This window comes from Protopterus annectens, chromosome 1.part1, assembly GCF_019279795.1.
Source record: "Protopterus annectens isolate FY-2018-M chromosome 1.part1, PAN1.0, whole genome shotgun sequence".
NCBI lineage: Eukaryota > Metazoa > Chordata > Ceratodontiformes > Protopteridae > Protopterus > Protopterus annectens.
The window spans coordinates 473,633,839-473,655,433 of NC_056726.1; the positions used below are offsets into that span (position 1 = coordinate 473,633,839).

Genomic DNA, 21,595 nt, shown 5'->3' on the forward strand with positions numbered 1-21,595 from the left:
GCCGGTTCCTATGCCAGAAAGAGGCGTAGGATTTTATTCTCGCCTGTTCCTTGTTCCAAAAAAGGGGAACACGTGGAGACCAATTTTGGATTTATCTATCCTCAACACTTATCTGGACATTCCCAAGTTCAAGATGTTGACGTTGCAACAACTTTTACCTCTGCTGGGCAAGGATCACTGGATGGTAACTTTGGATCTCAAAGAGGCATACCTTCATGTTCCTATCAGACTAAGTTGCAGGAAGTATCTGCGTTTTCGGACTGGGACTTCTCACTATCAGTTCTCTGCATTGCCCTTTGGCTTATCTACTGCGCCCAGAGTATTAACGAAAGTTCTGGCTCCAGTGATAGCTTTCTTCAGGCTGAAAGGAATACAAATCTATCCTTATCTGGACGATTGCCTGATTCTGGCTCAAGGAAGGGAAGAGCTTCTTCGTCATTTGGAATATGTGATAGCAGTGCTAAGATGCCTGGGGTATTCTGTGAACGAAATAAAGTCCAGTCTAGTACCCTCTCAAGACATGTGCTTTCTGGGTGTAAGACTGAATACAGCATCCCAGATGGCCTTTCTAACCCCGGACTAACAAAAGAATCTTTCCCTTTACTTCCATCATCTATCTCTTCAGTCCGGGCTGACTGCAAGGACAGTCCTTCAAGCCTTAGGGTTCATGGCATCTTGTATTCTGGTGCTTCCCAATGCCAAACTGCATATGAGGAAGTTGCAATGGTATCTCAAGAATGTATGGACACAGCACTGCCAGGATCTGGACACTGTCATTCCAATAATACCTTGCATTCAAAAGGAATTTTTGTGGTGGGCTCAGGAATGTCACCTAAACAAGGGACTCTCTGTGACCCGGCCAGAGGCGAGTCAAATTTTAATGACAGATGCCTCGGACAAAGCTTGGGGAGCTCATCTAAACGGAAAGTGGATACAAGACAAGTGGCCTGTCAGACTACAGCATCTACATATCAACTTGAAGGAGATGTTAGCAGGCCAGTTTGCATTAATAGCTTTCAAGGATTTACTTCTTCCAGGGCAGGTGTTGATTCTAACAGACAACACAACTGTCATGTGGTACATCAACAAGCAAGGGGAACACATTCTTATCCTCTATGCAGGCAAGCAATGATTTTGTGGGAGACTGCTCTCAGTTTACAACTAAGTCTTCAGGCAAGGTTTCTGCCAGGAGCACAGAACTCCTTAGCAGATGTGTTGAGCAGACAAATCATGGATCCCCACGAGTGGAAACTGGATCTTCATGTATTTCAGAAATTGACAGTGTCCTGGGGAACTCCAGACATCTGTTAAACTTCTCCACTAAACCATCAGCTGCCAAAGTTTTGCACAAAGAGGTTTCATCCCACAGCCTGGAAAGTGGATGCTCTTTCTTTCAGTTGGAAAAATCTTCATGTGTATGCCTTTCCACCTCTGCCTCTCCTCCCAAAGGTACTTCTGAAGGTCAGACAGGACAAGCCAAGGATGATTTTGATAGCTCCAGATTGGCCTCGGCAGCACTGGTACCCATTACTGAGAAGTCTGGTGCGGAAGCCTCCATGGCCTTTGCCTTTGATTCCACATCTGTTGTCCCAGGAGGACAGTCATTTGCTCAATGTCAAACTTCACTCTCTTCATCTAACAGCCTGGCATATTCTGTTTTAAACCATAGAGGGTCTCAACTTCCACAACAAGTTTTGAATGTGATTTTGGAAGCTAGAAGGCCTAGTACAAGGAAAGTGTACGCAGATAAATGGAAGAGATTTTTGTTTTGGAGTGCAGCTAAGGATTTGGATGTTTCTGAGCCTGATTTAAGTGTGGCTCTTCAATATCTTACTGAGTTATTAGACAAAGGTTTGTCCTTCTCTTCTATTAAGATTCATGCTGCAGCAATTTCAGCTCACTACGACTGTGACCCACCATTGTTTTCTCATCCTTTGTTCAAGCAATTTCTTAGAGGGGCAAAGAATATAAGACCCCACGAAGGGCTCCTACTCCTGCTTGGGATCTCAATTTTGTGTTGGAGAAACTCACTCTACAACCTTTTGAGCCTGCAGCTACTGCTGAGTTGAAATATTTGTCATGGAAGACTGCTTTTTTGTTGGCAATTACCTCTGCAAGAAGGGTTTCTGAATTGCAGGCCCTTATGGCAGTTGAGCCTTTCTTAATTTTCCATAAGGATAGGGTATCTTTACGTACTAATCCTTCCTTTATGCCTAAAGTGGTTTCTAGTGTGGCTTTAAACCAAACTATTCATTTGCCTACTTTTTATGCAAATCCCCAAAATAAAGGGGAGAAGATTTTGCACACTTTAGATGTACACAGGCAGTTGCGATATTATTTGGACAGAACTAAAGGGTTCAGGCAATCTCAGCAGTTATTAGTTTCTTTTGCTTTGTGCTCTCAGGGCAAGCCCGTGTCAAAACAAACTATTTCTAAGTGGATTGGATTTTGCATTGCTTTCTGTTATTCCCATCATGGCAAAGAGATTCCAGCTGGGATTAGGCCTCATTCCACTAGGGCTACTGCCACTTCAACAGCTTTTTGAGGGGGGTGGCAACTAAGGATATTTTGGAGGCAGCCACTTGGAGTTCAGTGCATACCTTCTCTAGGCATTACCACCTTCCGTTGTACTCTAAATCCAGGGCTGGGTTTGCCACTGCTGTGTTGCAGGGCATTCTGGCAGCTCCTGCTTCATTATAGTTTAGCCATCCTCCCTTACCTCTGCTTTGGGATTCTACCCAAGTGTTAGGACTGCAGCAATGTGAGATGAAGAACATAGTACAGTTTTGTACCTACCATAAATGTAGATGTTCGAAGATCCACATTGCTGCAGTCCAATTTACCCTCCCTCCTTCCCCTCTGTAGTTTGAGGTGGTTGTGGGGGTTGGGTTATCCATCTGAGGTATATTGGGTTTGTTGTATATATTGTATATATTGTACATATTCTTGGTGTTAGGCTGGTTGGTTGTTTGGCTGTTGCCTATAGGTTTTGACCTTTTTCTTTAGGGTCTTCTGACATCTGGGGCAAGAAAAGACTGAGGGTATGACGTCGGTCATGCGCATTTGTACCCTGACGTTCTGATGTCAGTCAAATGCGCCCTGACCGACGTCAGCCTTATACTCTGATATTCGGGCCGACCGAGGGACAGCGGACTACCCAAGTGTTAGGACTGCAGCAATGTGGATCTTCGAACATCTACATTTATGGTAGGTACAAAACTGTACTTTTTCAAAACCATGTTTGGGCAAAGCAGTTTCGAAAGTGTCCTTAGCAAGGTGGATCACTCTCTGTGTTGCACAAGTATAGAAGGACAAAGGCTTATCTCCTCCTGGCTTATTAAAGGCTCATTCCACTAGATCATTGGCCACTTCTGCAGCTTTCTGGTCAAAAGTACCTTTAGATGATATCTGTGCGGCGGCCACGTGGGCCAATTCACATACATTTATCTCTCATTATAAATTAGATTTGATTTCAAGAGGGAGAGCATCCTTTGGCTCTGCGGTGCTCAGAAATATCCTTCCATAAGGGCCTCCCAGGAATACTAGTAGCTGGGGACTCTGTCCCATATGTGCAGAAAGAGTGAAGTTTACTTCAGATAAAGAAATTATGTACTCACCATAACGTTCCATCTGAGTAGTTAGACTTCATTCTTCTGCACCTTCCCCTCCCTCCATCCCCCTCACTATTCAGGTCTTTTCCTGTTTGGATTGTGGGTTACGTTGCTAGTTAGTGACGGCAAACTCGATCTGGGGTTAGTCAGGAGGAAGTGATGTATTATAGGTAGGGGAGGAACTCGGAGCTGATGCTTGTAAAAGTTTTGCCGGCTCAGATATGAATACCCATATGTGCAGAAGAATGAAGTCCAACTACTCCGATGGAACGTTATGGTGAGTACATAACTTCTTTTTTTGTAATCCCACATTTGTCAATTTTATATGTTGTTGGTTGTATTCCTGTTCACCTCCCTCTTTCAAATCCTGTCTCTGCTTCATTTTAAACGTACTCTCAATTCTTTTAATAAACTCTTTGTTCCCTTCCTTCTCTCCAGCATTTTTCATTGAAACATTGGAAAAGGTTTCACTGGCACAGTCTGCCTGTTGTCTTTATTACTAGAACAAGAAGCAAAATCTCCTGTTTCACAGCTCACTTTTTTTGGGCATTCCTTTTGTATTTTCTCTGTACCATGTACCACAGAAAATGATTTTGTTCCTCCAGGGAAGAATATTTTCAAGATAAATGCGTTCAGCAGTTTGAATCTCATGTTTGCTTCTGGACATTCTGTGAATAGTAGAATAAATTTACTTTTCTGCCTGGTGTACAATAAGTAATCAGTAATCATTCTCCACAAGCACACTGCTGTTTCACACTTTTAGTACTTTGTCCTTCTGCCAATGTTTTGTCAGAATCCACTCCTGCTGGCAGGATTGCATCTTTAATATTTATTTACATTTGTTGACCAGGAAAATCAGACTGGACACATGTCCTTTTTCAGCGGAGGCCCAGGGAGAACAGCTCCACAATAAAAACAACAATTAAAAACAGTTTAATTACAAGTTGCAAGAAGTATAGGTAGTTTTGTTTAACAATAGTAGTAAACCGTTATAGTTCAAAATGAAATTGAGTATTTCATTAAATGGTGCAACACTTGTATCATTGGTGCCATAAAGACTAGCAAGTATTTTAATAGCTGAGCTAGCAGCTGTTACCCTTGAATAACAGTGGCTAAGATTACAGATTAGGTTTGCAAGCAATGTATTCGGCTGCAATCCGAGGTAGTTAGAGGGGTGGAAGAAAGGGATTAGAGAGGTTGGGGTAGAGATGTTAGAGAGGTTTGTTACAGGGGCATGCCCAGTGCTCTCTTGGATGAAATTTTAGAGCAGCTTTGAAGTTAGTGCGTGATGACACAGACGTTAGTGTGAGGAAGGGTATTCCATAATTTTGCGATGAGGTAGGAGAAGAGAGCTTCTTCAGCAGAGCTCCTGGTTCTAGTTACCTGTAATTGATTTTTGTGGCTGTAGCATAGTGGTCTGGTATTATGATAGGGTTGGAGTAGATTTTGGAGGGAGGGGACTTTTAGAGGATGATTTAGTAGTTTGTGGGCGAGTGAGAGTCTGTACAGTTGAAGGAGATGAAGGAGTTCTAGCTAGCCTAGTTCAGTAAGTGAGGTGCAGTGGTGGCTACAGTAGTTTGCGCCAGTGACAAACCTTGCTATTTTGTTGTAAAAAGCTTCGAATTTACCCAACTCACTTTGCCTTAGGTTGGTAAATGTTGGAGAGGTGTAGAGTAGGGTGGAGATAAGGTGGCTATTAGCAACTGGAATCTTTGCTGTTTTGGTGAGGAATTGCTTATTTCTGTATAAAACTCTTAGTTTTTTGTGTACTTTTTTATGGTTAACGAGGTGTGGATGTCAAACTTGAGGTTATTGTCAATTTCAAATCCAAGTAGATTGGTGTGGTCTGTTGGGGGATAATGGTATTGTCATTGGCTTTAATATTAAATTGGTGGGTGTTTAGATTGTGTTTGGTGGGTTGGAAGATGAGGAGCTTTTTGCTTGGGTTAAGTATTAATTGTGCATCTAAAAGCCAAGTTTCAAATGAGGAAAAGGCTTCCTGTGTGGTCTTTTGAAGTTCAGGTAGTGAGTGGGCTGAGCAGATGATGGTGGATTCATCTGCGTACTGTATGAGAGTGGCCTGTTTGGTAGCCGAGGCTAGATTACTGTTAAGTCTAGGTTGCTTTCTCCTACCCACATTTGGAGCATGCACATGAAGTGCCCTTTCAACTAACAACTCCTGCTGTGGAATACCAATCCAGTTGCTTATTTGTGCTTTCATAAAATGAATACAGTCTTCTTCCAGCTTCTCTGTTACAGATGAAAATCTCCGGTATTCCCTACTTGCTCTGCCCTCTAATTTTATTATTTTTTGAAACATTTCTCCTTGAGCGATCTCTCATTCAGCCAGCCTTTTTTTTTTTTTTTTGTTTTTTGTTTTCACTTTTAACACCTCATCTGAATATCTGTTTAAAGCTTTCTTTCATTTTTTTTCCCAACATTTTGTTGTTTTAAGTTGATACACTCCATCAGTGTTTGGTTTATTTTAACCAGGTCTGTGTACAGTTGGCTTATACTTTCCTCTAGGTTACTGGAAGTCCTATCTGGAGTTTGCACTGCTTTTTGCTGAATAGCTGCAGAACTTCTCCCAGTCACTGTTTTTTTTTTTTTTTTTTTTTTCTCTCACTTTTTGTAGCTGATTTTCTTTTCAGGTCCTATTTCTTTTTTCCTGGGATCCTGGCAGTGATCTTACTAGCCAGTTGCTGAAATTTAGCCAGAAACACAGAAGTCTGCTGCCCTTCTCTGCTGAGTTTCTGATTGAGTAGCAGCATAATTCTAGTACAGTGTGCAAGCTATCTTGGAAGCTGCTTGGTCCGCATTTTTCTAACAGATGTAGAGCTGCTGTGCAAAATCAATTCTGTGCATCTGGTTAACTAGTGTGACAGTAGCTGCAAGGCAGAGCAGTTCTCTCCTGTTCAGCTTTATGTATCATTCTTCATTTAGTTGTGGAGTAGAGCATTTTTTTATGCACATGTGAAGTAGTCTTACTATTAAAACTTTTATAGAGCCTAGCATCATCTCCAGCTCATTGCAGGTGCATATATGTTCAGAAGCTGCTAACATCCTTTCTCATTGAAGCTGGAAGTACTGCATATTTTGTATATTAGTAGATGTTTGCAAACACTTTTCACAAGCCATTCCTTGCTGTCTATTTGTTTATCATCTTTTATTTTTTAATGAGTGATGTATTGGTTACAATGCTTGATAAAACTTGATATTTGCATCACATGCCCAGTCCTGTGTCTTGGCTCATGTTACTGAGTATTTTTGCCAACTAGGAAATGGGGCAAGATTGGCAAGGTGTGTAATTAAGTACTGGTGGATGACAACATTTTGGTGGTCTTTAGCTTCAAATGTTTCTTTGTGGTGTAATAATGGATCTGAAGTAGTTAACTTCATTTGTGTAGCAACCTTTGGGAATCGGATCCGACCTCTGATCCGAGCCGGCAGTTTTCAGCAGCTTTAGATCCAAGCTCCTCCCCTACACATAATCCCCTGCCAACTCTGACTGACCTCAGGTCTAGTTTGCCGTGGGTTCGTTCAGCAGCTTGATCCTGACTCTCCTGGTGTTCTCGTCTCTTCGTGAGAAAAAAATTTAACTTTTTCAAATCTTTTTCTTTAAATTTTGGCGCGAGTGTGTTTAACCCCCTTATAGTCTAAACTCTCTTAGTTTACCTTAATAGTTTTCCTTCCCCTACCTTCGTGGTTCCGTCAGTCTGTGTGTGTGTGTGTGTGTGTGTGTGTGTGTGTGTGTGTGTGTGTGTGTGTGTGTGTGTGTGTGTGTGTGTGTGTGTGTGTGTGTGTGTGTGTTGCAGGCCTTGTGTGTGTGGGTTACTTTCTCAGTATGTCTGAGGCCCCAAAGCTAATGTTCTCTAAGTGCACAGAGTGTGGTCTTAAGCTGTCCCCAGCGGATGGCCACACTCTGTGTGTGTGTATTGTGCCTTGGGGTTGAACACCTGTCCTCTGGTTGTACCATTTGTGCAGCGTTCAACCCCAGGGCACTTAAGGACCGGAGGTCCAAGCTGATTCTGGCAGGTCTTCTGCCTCCGGATTCGGCTTCTACCTCCGGTCCTTCCGTGGCTCCCGCAGCAGCTGCCACTCCTGCTTCCCTCCCCCCCGGCCGGGACTCAACCTTCCCCCTTAGGCTCGGAGGAGAGGGAGGCTAAGAAAGAAAGGAAGAGGAGGAGAGGGAGGCTAAGAAAGAAAGGAAGAGGGAGAAGCACCACAAGCGGCGGGTCGAGGCCTCCACTTCGGCCCCCCGGCTAAGCGGTCTTCTCCCTCCAGGTCTTCTGGTTCTCCTCCTTCTCGGATCCGGTCCCCGTGCTTTTCACCAGGTCCTGAGGAGGAGGAGACACGATCTCCTAGGTCATCGAGGCAACACTCCCGCCCCGCCTCGGTGGCCTCGTCGAGATCCACAAGAAGTCTCACCGATGCAGATTTGGACCGGATGATGAGAAGATTCCTCCAGGCCCAACTGCAGATGGGAGTGCTCCTGCCCCCCTCCCCTCCAGGGGGGAGCTTGTCCCCCTTCTTTGCCCAGATAGCTCCTTCTCCGTCCCGTTTCCCGGATTCAGAGTCTTCGGAGCCAGGCAGCCTTGGAGCTGGGGGTGTGTTGGCGCCAATAGTCTCGGGTACTTTGGCGCCGACACTTCCCTTGAGTCTGTCGGGTCCATTTCTTCGGATCTGAGCTCTCGGCGCCGAGGGCTGAGCTTCGGATCCGGCGGTATTGGTATGCCTTCGGCTCCGTCTGGGTCGGAGCATGCAGGTCCGTTGGATCCGATCACTTCGGCGCCGGCCCCAATCCATCCGTCGGATCCGAGGGAGAGTCTGCTTTCGGATCCCAGAGAGAGCAGCTCTCCCTCGGCATTCGACGTGGTGGAGAGGGGCTCTCTCGAGGGATTCCAGGCCCCTGACCCTTGCCACGGCTCCACCCTGCACTCCTTCTCAGTTGGGCCCAGCTTCCATCACCCGGCCCCAGGGACAGCCTGCTTTGACGTCCCAGGTAGTTCCAGTGGAACAAGACGTTGCTGGTGAGCCCTCCTCGGACAGCCCCCCCCCCCCCCCCGAGGAGGTCCCTCACAAGCGAAGATGCAAGAGGAGGCACCTGGACTCCCCCGAGTCCTTGACTGAGGACACTGATTTGGAGGAAGGGGAAGGCTCCCCAAAATCACCCCCCCGAAGATGTCTCTCTTGGTGACATCATGGAGATGCTCAGAATAAAGGGGGGGTGGTCTGCCCCAAAGCCTACCTCGGACGAATCCGTGTTCCTGGAGGCGTTTGAAGCAGGCCTGTCTACCTCTTGGGTGTCCCCTTTGGCTGACCCCTTGGTAGATTTGATCACTACCAGGGCGTGGAAGGAGCCGGACACTGTGGAGCCAGTCCCCAAGCGCCCGGACAAGATCCTTAGCCCACCCCCTGACAAGTTACACTGGAGTAAGGGTCCCCCGGTAGATGCCATGTTGGTGGCGGCGGCCACCAAGAGGGAACTTGCTCAGGAGAGTCCCTCGGTTCATCCCCCGAGCAGGGAGTCTCGGTCGATGGACCACCTAGGGAAGCGGGTGTTTAGTTCAGCGACCTTCTCGGTGAGGTCACTGAACTACATGGCACACATGCTCAGACTGCAGTGGGACCTTATTAAAGAGTACGCTGCGTCACCCCCCCCCCCCCCGAGTCCATGTCGGCGAAGGACAAACAATTGCACTCCACCCGGATGGCCACTCTACGATCCAGTGGGACCTTATTAAAGAGTACGCTTCGTCACCCCCCCCCCCCGAATCCATGTCGGCGGAGGACAAACAATTGCACTCCACCCGGATGGCCACTCTACGATCCATATTTAACCGGCAGAGTGGGCCTCGTTATAAGACGTCAGGCCTGTCTCCGACACTGTGATTTCGCGGAACCCTTCAAGGCGTCGTTCGCTAATGCCCCTTTTGATGGTTCTGCCCTCTTTGGCAAAACCGTGCGAAATACCTTGGTCCACAGTGAAAAGGACGGGAAGACGTCTGCCGTCTGAGTGCGCTTCTCTGCTCCCCAGAGGTCCTTTTCTAAGAACCAAAAGGGACAGAAGAAGATGTGGTTCCGGAAGTCGCAACAGTCCCGTTCTGAGGATATCAGATTCCCTTCTCTCGTTACCCACACAGCCCCAGATACCTCCCCGATGTCCCACTCGATCAGAGGGAGGCCACAGCAATGGAAATCCAACATTTGCTGGGAAAAAGAGCCATCCAACACGTCCCCCCAGACCAGTGCGGGTTCGGGTTTTACTCCAGGTTCTTCTTGGTGCCAAAAAAGACGGGGGACTTGAGACCAATCCTCGACCTTTCTTCCCTGAATCTGTCAGTAACCAAAGAGAAGTTCCGCATGGTGACTCTTCAATCCATTCTCCCCCTCTTACAGGAGAACGATTGGATGTGCTCTATAGACCTCAAGGATGCGTACTACCACATTCTGATGGTCAGGCGATCCAGGACGTTCCTCTGCTTCCGGCTAGGAGCCAGTCTTTACCAATTCAGGGTCCTCCCCTTTGGTCTCACCACAGTCCCCAGGGTGTTCACCAAAGTGTTAGCAGTGATAGCGGTCCACCTGAGGCTCCAGGGAATTCAGGTCTTCCCGTACATGGAAGACTGGCTCCTGACCGCCCCGACAAGCATCTACTCTGTTAAGCCAGAAACTACTCTCTCCGTCTAGCTCCCCGGCTGAGGATCACTATCAACATAGAGAAGTCGTCTCTTACTCCGATTCAGATTATAGACTTCATAGGGGCCAGATTAGACAAAAACAAGCTCCTAGCTTTCTTGACCACAGACCGGCTACTCTCCCTGAAACTACATGTGCAGGCCATTCTACAATCTCCAGCTCCCCCAGTGGAATTGGTCCTGAGGGCTCTTGTCTCTATGGCTGCAGCGATCAACCTATTGCCAATGGCACGTTTGAACATGAGGGTCTTACAATGGACCCTCCAGGTCCAGTGGTCCCTTCTTCACTACCCTCTGAGCCATCCCATCCCCCTCAGCAGGGCCTGCAAGAGGGCCCTCCTATGGTGGCTCCAATCTCCAGACCTTCAGCAAGGACGCCCCTTTTCTATGACCCCTCCTGTAGCCACGGTGACCACGGATGGCTCCCGCCTAGGGTGGGGGGGGCATTATTCGGGCAGGACAGTCCAAGGCACGTGGGACCTCATGGAGACCTCACTGCATATCAACGTCCTAGAGATGAGGGCAGTGCTGTTAGCATTGCAAGCACTTCAGGACCTTCTTCCCGTAGGAACGATTGCGATTCAGACGGACAACATGTCGTTTGTCTGGTACATCAACAAACAAGGGGGGACCAGGTCTTACCCACTCTGTCGAGAGGCCATGAGAGTGTCGGAATGGGCTGTCTCCACCAACTGCTTTCTCATAGGAGCTGTAAAAGGATCCAAATTTTTGTGTTCCACCCAAATGGAGAAACGTTTCCATTTGCTGCTATAGATCTTTCTAGTAGAAGGCTTGTGCGCAGCTACTAGAATGGTCCAACATCCTAGCGGACAAACTAAGTCGCACCATCCTGTTACCATACGAGTGGTCTCTGAATCCCGAGATAGCGAATCGGATCTTCGCCAAATGGTCAACCCTGTTGCGATCTCTTTGCCTCTCCCTCGAACACAAAATGGTACGACTACTTCGCTCTTATTTTCCCCCTCCGGGGAACCCCAGAGAGACGCTGTGGTGCATGCTTGGCCTCCCGGTCTTCTTTATGCTTACCCTCCTATTCCTCTAATGCTGAAGTTTCTTCAGAAAGCCAGTCGGTTGGGGAGCAGGATAATCCTCATTGCCCCGTTTTGGCCTCGTCAAACCTGGTTCCCTTACCTGTGGTCTCATCTCGTGAATCCTCCTTGGATTCTGGATCCCCGTCCGGATCTAATATCCCACCCCCTAGATCTCCCAGTCCCAAACCTGGACAACCTCAAGCTCACGGATTGGCTGCTCCAGTTCCACTCATAGCTAGGACTCCCGGTATCTCTTCCCCAGTTAAAACCATTCTAGTAGCTGCGCACAAGCCTTATACTAGAAAGATCTATAGCAGCAAATGGAAACGTTTCTCCATTTGGGCGGAACGCAAAAATTTGGATCCTTTTACAGCTCCTCTGCCTGCTATATTAGACTTTGTCAGGACTGTTTCATCAAGGCGCTAGTTCCTCCACAGTCAAGGTCCAACTAGCAGCTATCTCTCATTATCACGTTGGAAATGAATTGGGCCCTTTGATCACCACGAAATTGTGTAAGACCTTTTTGAAGGGCACCTTTTTGTTCAGACCCCCAGTGAGGGAGGTTGTCCCTCCTTGGGATTTAACGTTGGTGCTTCAGGCCTTGACAGCTCCCCCCATTTGAGCCTGCAGCCTCCATAGATCTTAAATTCTTATCATGGAAAACAGCCTTTCTTGTCGCTATCACCTCGGCTCGAAGGGTCTCTGAACTACAGGCCCTATGTGTAAAACCCCTTACTTGACCTTTCACAAGGATAGAGTTTACCTCAGGACAAATCCCTCCTTTCTTCCCAAGGTTGCCTCTGAGTCAAATATTAACCAGTCCATCAACTTGCCAGTCTTTTTTCCTAACTACCATAACAAAGGGGAATACAAATTACATTCATTGGATGTGCATAGACAACTTCGCTTCTACATCCACAGGACATCTGGTCATAGGAAATCAGACCAGTTGTTCGTCTCCTTTGCCAAATTTAACTTGGGTAAACCTGTATCAGAAGTCATACTCTCTAGATGGATTTCACAGTGCATCCTTTTAGCATACGACAGTTCGGGCAGGCCCTCACCTCAAGGAGTCCATGCCCACTCTACTCGATCTATGTCTACCTCTGTGGCTTTCAGAGCTAGACTTTCTTTGGATGATATTTGCTCTGCAGCCACTTGGGCTTCATCTCATACTTTTATCAATCACTACAAATTGGACATTATCTCCAGAGGGAGAGCATCCTTTGGCTCTGCAGTGCTCCGGAACATCCTTCCATAAAGGCCGCCCAAGGTTCAGGTAGCTGGAGACTCTGTCCTAAAGGTTGCTACACAAATTAAGTTAACTACTTCAGATTAAGAAGTTATGTACTCACCATAACGTTCCATCTGAGTAGGTAAACTTCATTTGTTAGCAACCGTCCCTCCCTCCTGCCCCCTCACTTGCAAATGTTCTCATACTCAGGTCCATGGGTTTTACCCATTTATCTTGGGATTAGTCATTGCTAGCAGTTTTTTGCTGTTGGGCAAACTTGATCTGAGGTCAGTCAAGGTTGGCAGGGGTTTATGGGTAGGGGGAGGAGCTTGGAGCTCGAATCTAAAGCTGTTGAAAACTGCCGGCTAGGATCAGAGGTCGGATCTGATTCCCAAAGGTTGCTAACAAATTAAGTTTACCTACTCAGATGGAGCGTTATGGTGAGTACATAACTTCTTATTATTGTACTGCACCTATGACATAGTAGAAGAGTTATCCAATTATGAAGTCTGTTCTTGCTCAATTTTGCTATTGCTATGTCTGATTCATGTATTGCTGATTTGCAGTGTGTCAAAACGGTAATGTAAATTCTGTATTTGTAGAGTGATGTACATTAGGGAAAATTCTAGCTTACTTTAATACTTATTCCAATTTTATTACAGGATTAGGCATCTGGTGTGTGGGAGACTGAGAAAAATGAAGTCACTTTCTGGTCATCTGTGAAAATTAAATTGGTTGCAGAAAAGGTAGTTTTCTTCTGTTATCGTTCCATTAATTTCAAGTGCAGTAAACATTCCCATCATCACCATCACCACCACGTCAGTAGCTGATGATCATTTGCATCATACTGTGATAAATTGCTGGCCCTAGATCCCACATGGCTTGTTGTAGGTGAGTGGGGCCCAATGTGCACTTATTAGTGGGTTCATGTTAACATTCAGTGACACCGACACCCGAGAACCAGTATTGGTGATCAACATTTCCACCTATGCCTAACCTGCAGTCGGATGGATATCTCGGAGGCAGCTGGTCTCCCGATCGGTGAGCTGACATGGGATGAAGAAGTAGCCCAGTATACAGATAGATCTCGTGGAGGTGGTTCATGCTTTGGCTGTGTAAACCCACTGTGGACTGCCATCTATGACTATGAAGCCAGTGGAGATGATGAGCTGAGTTTACGGCGTGGTGATGTAGTTGAGGTTCTCTCCAAGGATGCCGCTATTTCTGGTGATGATGGTTGGTGGACTGGCAAGATCAGAAAGCGAGTTGGAATCTTCCCATCTAATTATGTCACCTATACTCCAGGCCGTTACCATAGGCTGTCTGAGGTGCAGCCAAGTCGACAACTTGTTCCAGATCCTGAAACACCAGCTTGTTCTCCTGTGGAGATTGATTTTAATGAACTTGAACTGCAGGAAGTGATTGGAGTTGGTGGCTTTGGCAAGGTTTTCAGGGGCATATGGAGAAAACAGGAAGTTGCAGTAAAAGCTGCCAGGCAGGACCCAGATGAAGATATCCGAATGACTGCTGAGAATGTGAAACAGGAAGCAAAACTGTTTTCTATGCTGAGGCATCCCAACATTATCAAACTGGAAGGGATATGTCTTCGAGAACCAAATCTCTGTCTGGTAATGGAATATGCACGAGGCGGCACTTTAAACCGTGCTTTGGCTGGCCGCAGGATCCCACCTCACATCCTTATCAACTGGGCTGTGCAACTGGCCAGTGGAATGCTTTACTTGCATGAAGATGCCATTGTAACCATCATCCATCGTGACCTTAAATCGAGTAATGGTAAGCGAAAATCAGATAGGTGCCATTAGAAATCAGCTACGTAATACTGAAAAAAATGATTCATTTGTTTACTTAAGAGGTTAGCAAAAGCTTTAAAGGAGGAATGACCTTCTAATAGCATTTTGTAATTTGATCTTTGTTTTTCCCATGTTTATATTATAATAAAATGCAAGTTCTAGAAATGTGAATTCCATACTCTTCAGATAAGCAAGATTTTACTGCAACATCAAAAGGTTTAGTTTTTGAAGTATACCAAGAATGCACATCTGCTGACCTTTCTTTGAAGGAGTTTGATTTCCATCTACAAAACTGCCACCCTGGAGTTGGGAAGCAAACTTTGATCATCTGAAGTGCAGATGATGTGTGGAGAAGTGGATCACGTTATGGTAGCTAGTCCTTTCTGTGTTGGTAGTGGTTAGGTGATGGACTGATACAGCAGTGCAAACCATTGTCAAAGTTAGCTGTTGATTATTCGCTTATCTTTGTGCTGCTTTGCTTGTTCCACTCACATCTAAGTAACACTAAAACACAGTTAATCCCCCTTTATGGTTTGCATCTTAAACTAATTAAAGGACCAGGAGTAGGCTGTATTTTCCAGTATAAAGATTATTTATTGTAGAACAGACCACAGAATAAAAAACATAAGTGCTTTCGTAGGTGTGTACCCCACTTCTTCAAATGTAAATATGTTACATCTTAACCTTCATTTTATACTCTGAAAATCACTAGTCACATGCTATTAGATAATCACATGACCCAAATATTTAAAGCCATGCATACATGTATACCTTATATATAATTGTATTCACTCTCTTAAAAAAAAAAAAAAATAGCGGCAATATATTCAGAATAATTTCATACAAAACTATATATATAAAAAAACTGACTTTTCCAATAAGAATAAATGCAAGAAATACACGCACACAAAATTCATCTAAAGAGGGGCCTTTTCTTTAATATAGGCTTCATGGGTACATAGTCATTCAGGCCATGCCAACTGTCTGCCTTAAGCCTTACAGTCCATTTGGCTTCCAGAGCCTCTGTCTTGTTGTGGACATCGCTGCCCCTGATACTTTCATACACCCTCCCTATTACAAGAAATTTTAAAAGTATGTTAATCGTCAGTCTCACTAACTAACATGTTTAGATAGTGCACTTACTCTGTCCTTTCTACTAATGTGGTACACATGTTCCCTAATCTGATCTTTAAACACTCTTGTCAGTTTTACCAACATACGATGTCAAACATTTCAAACAATGGGCAAGATACACTACATGTTTGGTGTTACATGAAGCAGAAACATTAAAACTATACTGTCTTTTTTTCATCTGGATGCATAAACTTGGTATTCCAGGAGAAGGCGAAGGCCGAGGTACCAGAATTAAAGAACTTCATCAAACAGTCCAGTGTTCCTGTTTTGTATTCTAAGCCATTTTGGAGTTGGAGTATTGGAGGTGTTGTTTTTTATGCATAAACTTGGTACTAATGTCCAAGTAACTGCAAAAATTACAATGCCTACACGTAGTCAAACCTTCATTTTCTAAGGCATTAGCCTTAGTCCTTGGGAAACATAACTTTCTTTTAAGGGAGAGCTCATTCTTGAACAGAAATTGAGGCTGTTTAATGTTACTGACACCTATATCAGAATTCACCAATTTTTCCTAACTATGCCCATGACGGTCTGTACATCAGACAATGTAAGTGCACCCTGAGCATCCCTTTTGTTACTAGTGTTGCTAACTTTCCCAGCTAATTTCTCTCAGAGAAATATGGCTGTGCCGCTGAATCTCTGAGTCTGCTTACCTCCTCTACAGTATTCTTCACCATCTGGCCATCATAGCCCCTCTCCATCAATTCATTGGTAATACCTTCAGTACATCTCAAGAAGTCAGACTCCCTCCCACTGAGTCTAGAGGCTCTAAAAGCCTGGTTCCTTACCACACTCTTGAAAATGTATGTGGGGTGCATACTATCATATGATAGTAAACTATTGACATGACATTGTTTTGTGTACAGTCTATTATTCTCATCTACAAAACTGCCACATCCAAAAAATGTATGACCTTGTCAGAGTATGTAAATGTTGTTGTGTCTTTCGGCTTTTCCCGGTTAGGGGTCGCCTCAGCGGAACTCCGGTCCACTAATGATTGATAGTTGATATTTACGTGCCGAGTTACCAGCCCTGATGCACAACCTTCAACGAAGGTACGCCCATTCACACATGTCTCCACTCAGAAGACGCTCTTGCTGAGAATCGAACTGGACAGCGTCTTACTGTGAGGTGACATAGCTACTGCAGCACCACCACTGCGGGTTGTCAGAGTATGTAAATGTGAACCTTAAAAAATGCAGTGCTTTCATTAACATACTTGATAAATTCAGTTAACTGTTGTGTAGATGTTCTTCGTGTTTCACTGTTGTCATTACATTTGGGTAATCTGCTGGCAGGTTGCCCTCAGTCGGTCTGAATTCCAAAGTCTTGGGTCCTGCGTCGGTTGCTGTCTCCTCTTCTATGACATCTGGTCGTCAGGGGTATAAAACATGCAGCCGATGTCATTTTCTTTAGTCTTTCTTGCCGCACGGTGCCCGAAGCAGAAGCATTTCACAAGTGCCGGTTGGCCGACTACTAAAATATTTGCGTTTTGTGTTTCAGAACCGAAGTCTTCAATAAAGCTAAGTACCCCGTTGGGGAAACTTTTTTTTTTCTTGCTTTTTACCGATGTCAGAAAAAGTTGGCTGTCGGTTTTGCGCTAGATTTAACCAACGCACTATTAAGCATCGGTATATTTTTGCATCTAAGTATTTTGGAAACTGATTTAACTACCCAGAGATGTCGTCTGATAGCAATCCCAACTACCGAAGTACATAACGCAAAGAAAAGGACAGAGAAAGGCAGTCGAGATCCAAAACAGACAAAACTTCTAAGCCAGTCGCCGGTTCGCCAGTACTCTGTGAGGTGCTTTCGCAGCCCCTGATGCCCGCTACCTTTGAGTCGCAGGCCTCTACCGACACCCATGTGGAGTCAGGCATGCCGCAAGATACTCAGGGTATTGGACCGATGGATGTATGGATCCGGAGCCACTGAGCAGGCACCAGCTTCTGACGGTGTATTCAGACCTCAACATTTTTATATCAAACCCAAAGGCAAAAACACCTTCAAAAGCTAAAAAAACGACACCCGAGTCACGTGCACAGGCCTCTATGCCTAAAAAACAGATGATCAAAATGGTTGAAGACCTTATTACCGTGAACAAGGGGTACCCATCCCCCTTCAGGTAAGAGGCCTAGGCAAGACACTGGCTATGAATCTTCAGATCAGGTTTCTATTTCTTCTGATTCCTCTTCTGATCAGGAATTATCTTTACCTCCCAATGAGGATTCTGATGCTGAGGAGTCTATTCCATCTGCATCTCTTCCTGAGGATTATTAATTTGGAGAAACCTTGCATACTTTGAGAGCGCATTTTCACTGGGAGAGTCGAGACTTCTCAGAATCAAAAAAGAGGCTCAGGGATTTCCTCTTTCTCCCTCAGCACAAGCCTTTAGCCATTCCCCCTGTGTTAGACATTGTGGATGATGTTTTTTCGGAGTCAAGCCTGACCCCTGATTTACCTCTGGCTCCCAGTAAGCCTGACAGGTATTACAGGGTCCCTGACCCTCATAAATTTTTATTTAGAAACCCTGCTGCTGATCCTGAAACTATTTCACAGGGTCCAAAGGGAGTTAAGGCCTCAACAGCAAAAAACCCTACCCCCTCCGACAGAGATTCAAGAGCGCTGGACAGATGGGGGAAAAAAAGGTTTATACATCTGCAGCCTTGGCAATTAGGGCCTTAAACTGTCAATTTCATATGCTTAAGTACCAACAACATGTTATGGGATTGATGAAACAGAAAATTATGTTGATTTCAGAATGTGCAGAAAATAAGGAATTGCAGGAATTATTGCATGCAGCTGAACAAGTTGGAAAGCATACTTTGCAATGTGGTTTTGATTCTTTAGAGGCGTCCTGCAGGGCTGCAGTTATAGGATCTGTGATTAGGAGGCATGCTTGGTTAAAGGAACAAAATTTGCCTGATCATGTTAAAGCTAAATTGCTAGATGCACCTTTACAGCATGATTCTCTGTTTGTTTGGTATTTAAGGCAGAAGAGGTTTTAAAGAAAATGGAAGACTAAGCTAAGTATATTCAAACTGGTAAAGATTTCTTACAAGTGCAGCCACCTAGATTCAGCAGACACTGGCCTACAAAAAATTGGTCCTTTCCTGTGTCAGATAGATCTCAAAGGTGCAAATCCAGATGCCCTCAAGGTTCCAGGTACCGGACTCAAGACTCATACAGGTCAAAGTAATGGGGGCACATCCACCTCCAAATCTGGGGGAGATAAAGTGCAAACCTACAGAAAGCAATCCCAATGACTTCTCTCTGCCTACACCAAGCACTTATCTGTTGGCAGCACCCATAGGGGGAAAATTAGCACTTTTTGCTCAAAATTGACAGTTAATAACCCACGACAAATGGGTACTGAACATCGTATCACAGGGATACAGATTCCATTTCCGCACTCTCTGCCAATGACAAATGGTTGGCCAGACCTGCCAAAAAAAAAAAATGGGCAGAGACACAGAAACAGGTTACGTCCCTCATGGATATGGAGGCCATCCAGACAGTACCAGAACAGGAAAAAGGACAAGGTTTTTACTCAAGACTGATGTTCATCGTGCATACAGCTGCAGTCATAACAGATAGGTTATCCTGCCGTCAGGCGGGTCTTCGGTCGGCCGAATTCCAAAGTCTAGGTCCGGCGTCGGTTGTCGTCGCTTCTTCCCTGACGTCAGTGCGGCAGGGGTATAAAAGAGGCAGCCGACGCCATTTTCTTCAGTCTTTCTTGCCGCGCGGTGCCCGAAGCAGAAGCAGTTCGCAAGTGCCGGTCGGCCAGCTCCTGAGATTTACGAAAGTATTTCAGCCGAAGTCTTCTTGAAAGATAAGTACCCCGTTGGGGAAACTTTTCTTGCCTCAGACCGATGTCAGACAAAGTTAATAATTGCATTTCATGTGGGGAAGCAAATACCGCATAAGGATTTCCACTCTTACTGTATACCTTGCTTAGGCCCAGACCACGACATCTCGGCCTGCCGATTTTGTGCTAGATTCAACAAACACACTATTAAGCGTCGGGCGGAGTTCGCCCTTCGCTTTTTTGGCAAAAAAATTAATTATATTATGTCGTCGGATACTCAGACTCGAGTTTTGAGCAAAAAACGCAAAGATAAGGACCGGCATACGAGGTCCGCACCACCTACTGATACCACACTAAGGCCGACTACCGGTTCTCCGGTACTCAGCGAAGCGCCTACGCAGCCCCTGAATACCGATGACAATGCATTACTGGTGTCTTCAGTACCCGAGGTCGCAGGCTCCTCGGCCCCCATTCCTACTACAGATACTGACGCCACTCCTGGCGGGGAAACTCAGAATTTAGACAGGCCTGCCATTTCTCAAGGGGTCTTCAGGCCTTCCTCCTTCTCTATTAAAGCCTTCACTAAATCTAAAACAGCCATGAAAACCAAAAAACAGGTTCCTCAGTCACCCACTCAAGGCACCATGCCTAAAAAACAGATGCTTAAAATGGCTGAGGATTGATTACTCTTATCAGGGGTTCTCAACCCCCCTCTGACAAAAGGCCCAGATTAGAGGAAGACTACCCTTTCTCAGATCAAGCTTCTATTACCTCAGAACTATCTGAGGACAAGGATTGTGCCTATTCTCCATTCGAAGACTCTGGTGCAGAGGAGTCTATTCCCTTGGTCTCCCCCCCCCCCTGAGGACTTCTCTTTTGGGGAAACCCTGCATACATTGAGGGAACACTTTCACTGGGAAGGCCAAGATTACTCAGATTCCAAGAAAAGGCTCAGGGAATTTCTTCTGCTCCCCCAGCATAGGCCTCTGGCTATCCCTCCTGTTTTAGATATATTGGATGATGTGTACACAGAAGCCAGCCTTAATCCTGATTCTTAGCCTCCAGCTCCTGTTAAACCAGACAGGTATTACCGGGTTCCTGATTCTCACCAGTTCCTATATAAAAGCCATACTGCTGACCCAGAAACTATTTCACAGGGTCCCAAGGGAATTAAGGCCTCTACTGCTAAAAAACCATTACCTTCAGAGAGAGATTCCAGATCTTTAGAAAGGTGGGGGAAAAAGGTGTACACCTTGGACACGTTAACCATGAGGGCATTAAACTGTCAGTTCCATATGTTAAAGTATCAACAGTTTTTGATATCTCAGCTGAAAAGCAAAATGACACAACCAGAAAAAACAGATTTAAAAGAGTTGCAGGATTTGTTGCATGGTGCAGAGCAAGTGGGTAAACATACCTTGCAGTGTGGTTTTGATGCTTTAGAGGCCTCATGTAGAGCTGCTGTTACGGGGTCTGTTATACGTAGGCATGCTTGGCTCAAAGAGCAAACCTTACCAGATCATGTCAAAGCTAAATTATTAGATGCACCTCTTCAAAAAGATGTATTGTTTGGTGTTAAAGCAGAGGAGGTGCTAAAGAAAATGGAGGAAAAAGTGAAATCAATGCAAACAGTGAAAGATTTCCTGCAGGTACAGCCTCCACGTTTCAGCAGAAACTGGCCTTCAAAAAATTGGTCCTTTCCAGCCACAGACAGACCTCAAAGGGGTAGATACAGGCGTCCAAGGGGTAGAGGGCAACCTCAAGGATCTTTCAGAGCCAGACAGTGGCAAGCACCAACCCCAAGAGGTGGAGAAGATAGATCAGTCTTTTAGAAAACAGACACAATGACTTCCCCTTACACCTGCCAAGCAAAGCTTTAATGGCAGCACCTTTGGGCGGAAAACTGACATTATTCTCAAAAAATTGGCATATTGTTACAAAAGACAAATGGATTCTGGACATTATAGACAGAGGCTACAGGTTCCATTTTCACACCCTTCCAAAAATGAGAGGCATGCCAAACCTGCCACAAAATAAAAGGGCAGAGGCACAAAAACAAATTTCAGCTCTCATGCACATGAAAGCAATTCAAGAGGTACCTGCAAAAGAACAAGGTCAAGGGTTTTATTCCAGACTATTCCTGGTACCAAGGAAAGACAAAGATTGGAGACCTATCTTAGACCTATCCATCCTAAACACATATCTACAGGTGCCAAAATTCAAGATGCTCACATTACAGCAGCTTCT

At 45.3% G+C, this 21,595-nt stretch overlaps 1 protein-coding gene across 1 annotated transcript in view; it reads left to right on the forward strand.

Annotated features, from left to right (window-relative positions):
• The window catches only part of MAP3K21 (mitogen-activated protein kinase kinase kinase 21), a gene marked incomplete in the record, with an annotated part of 557,669 nt that overhangs the window by 22,835 nt on the left and 513,239 nt on the right, over positions 1-21,595 (forward strand). The window contains 1 exon segment of the mRNA XM_044076148.1: positions 13,258-14,389. Within this exon segment, the coding sequence (XP_043932083.1) occupies positions 13,603-14,389 (787 nt within the window).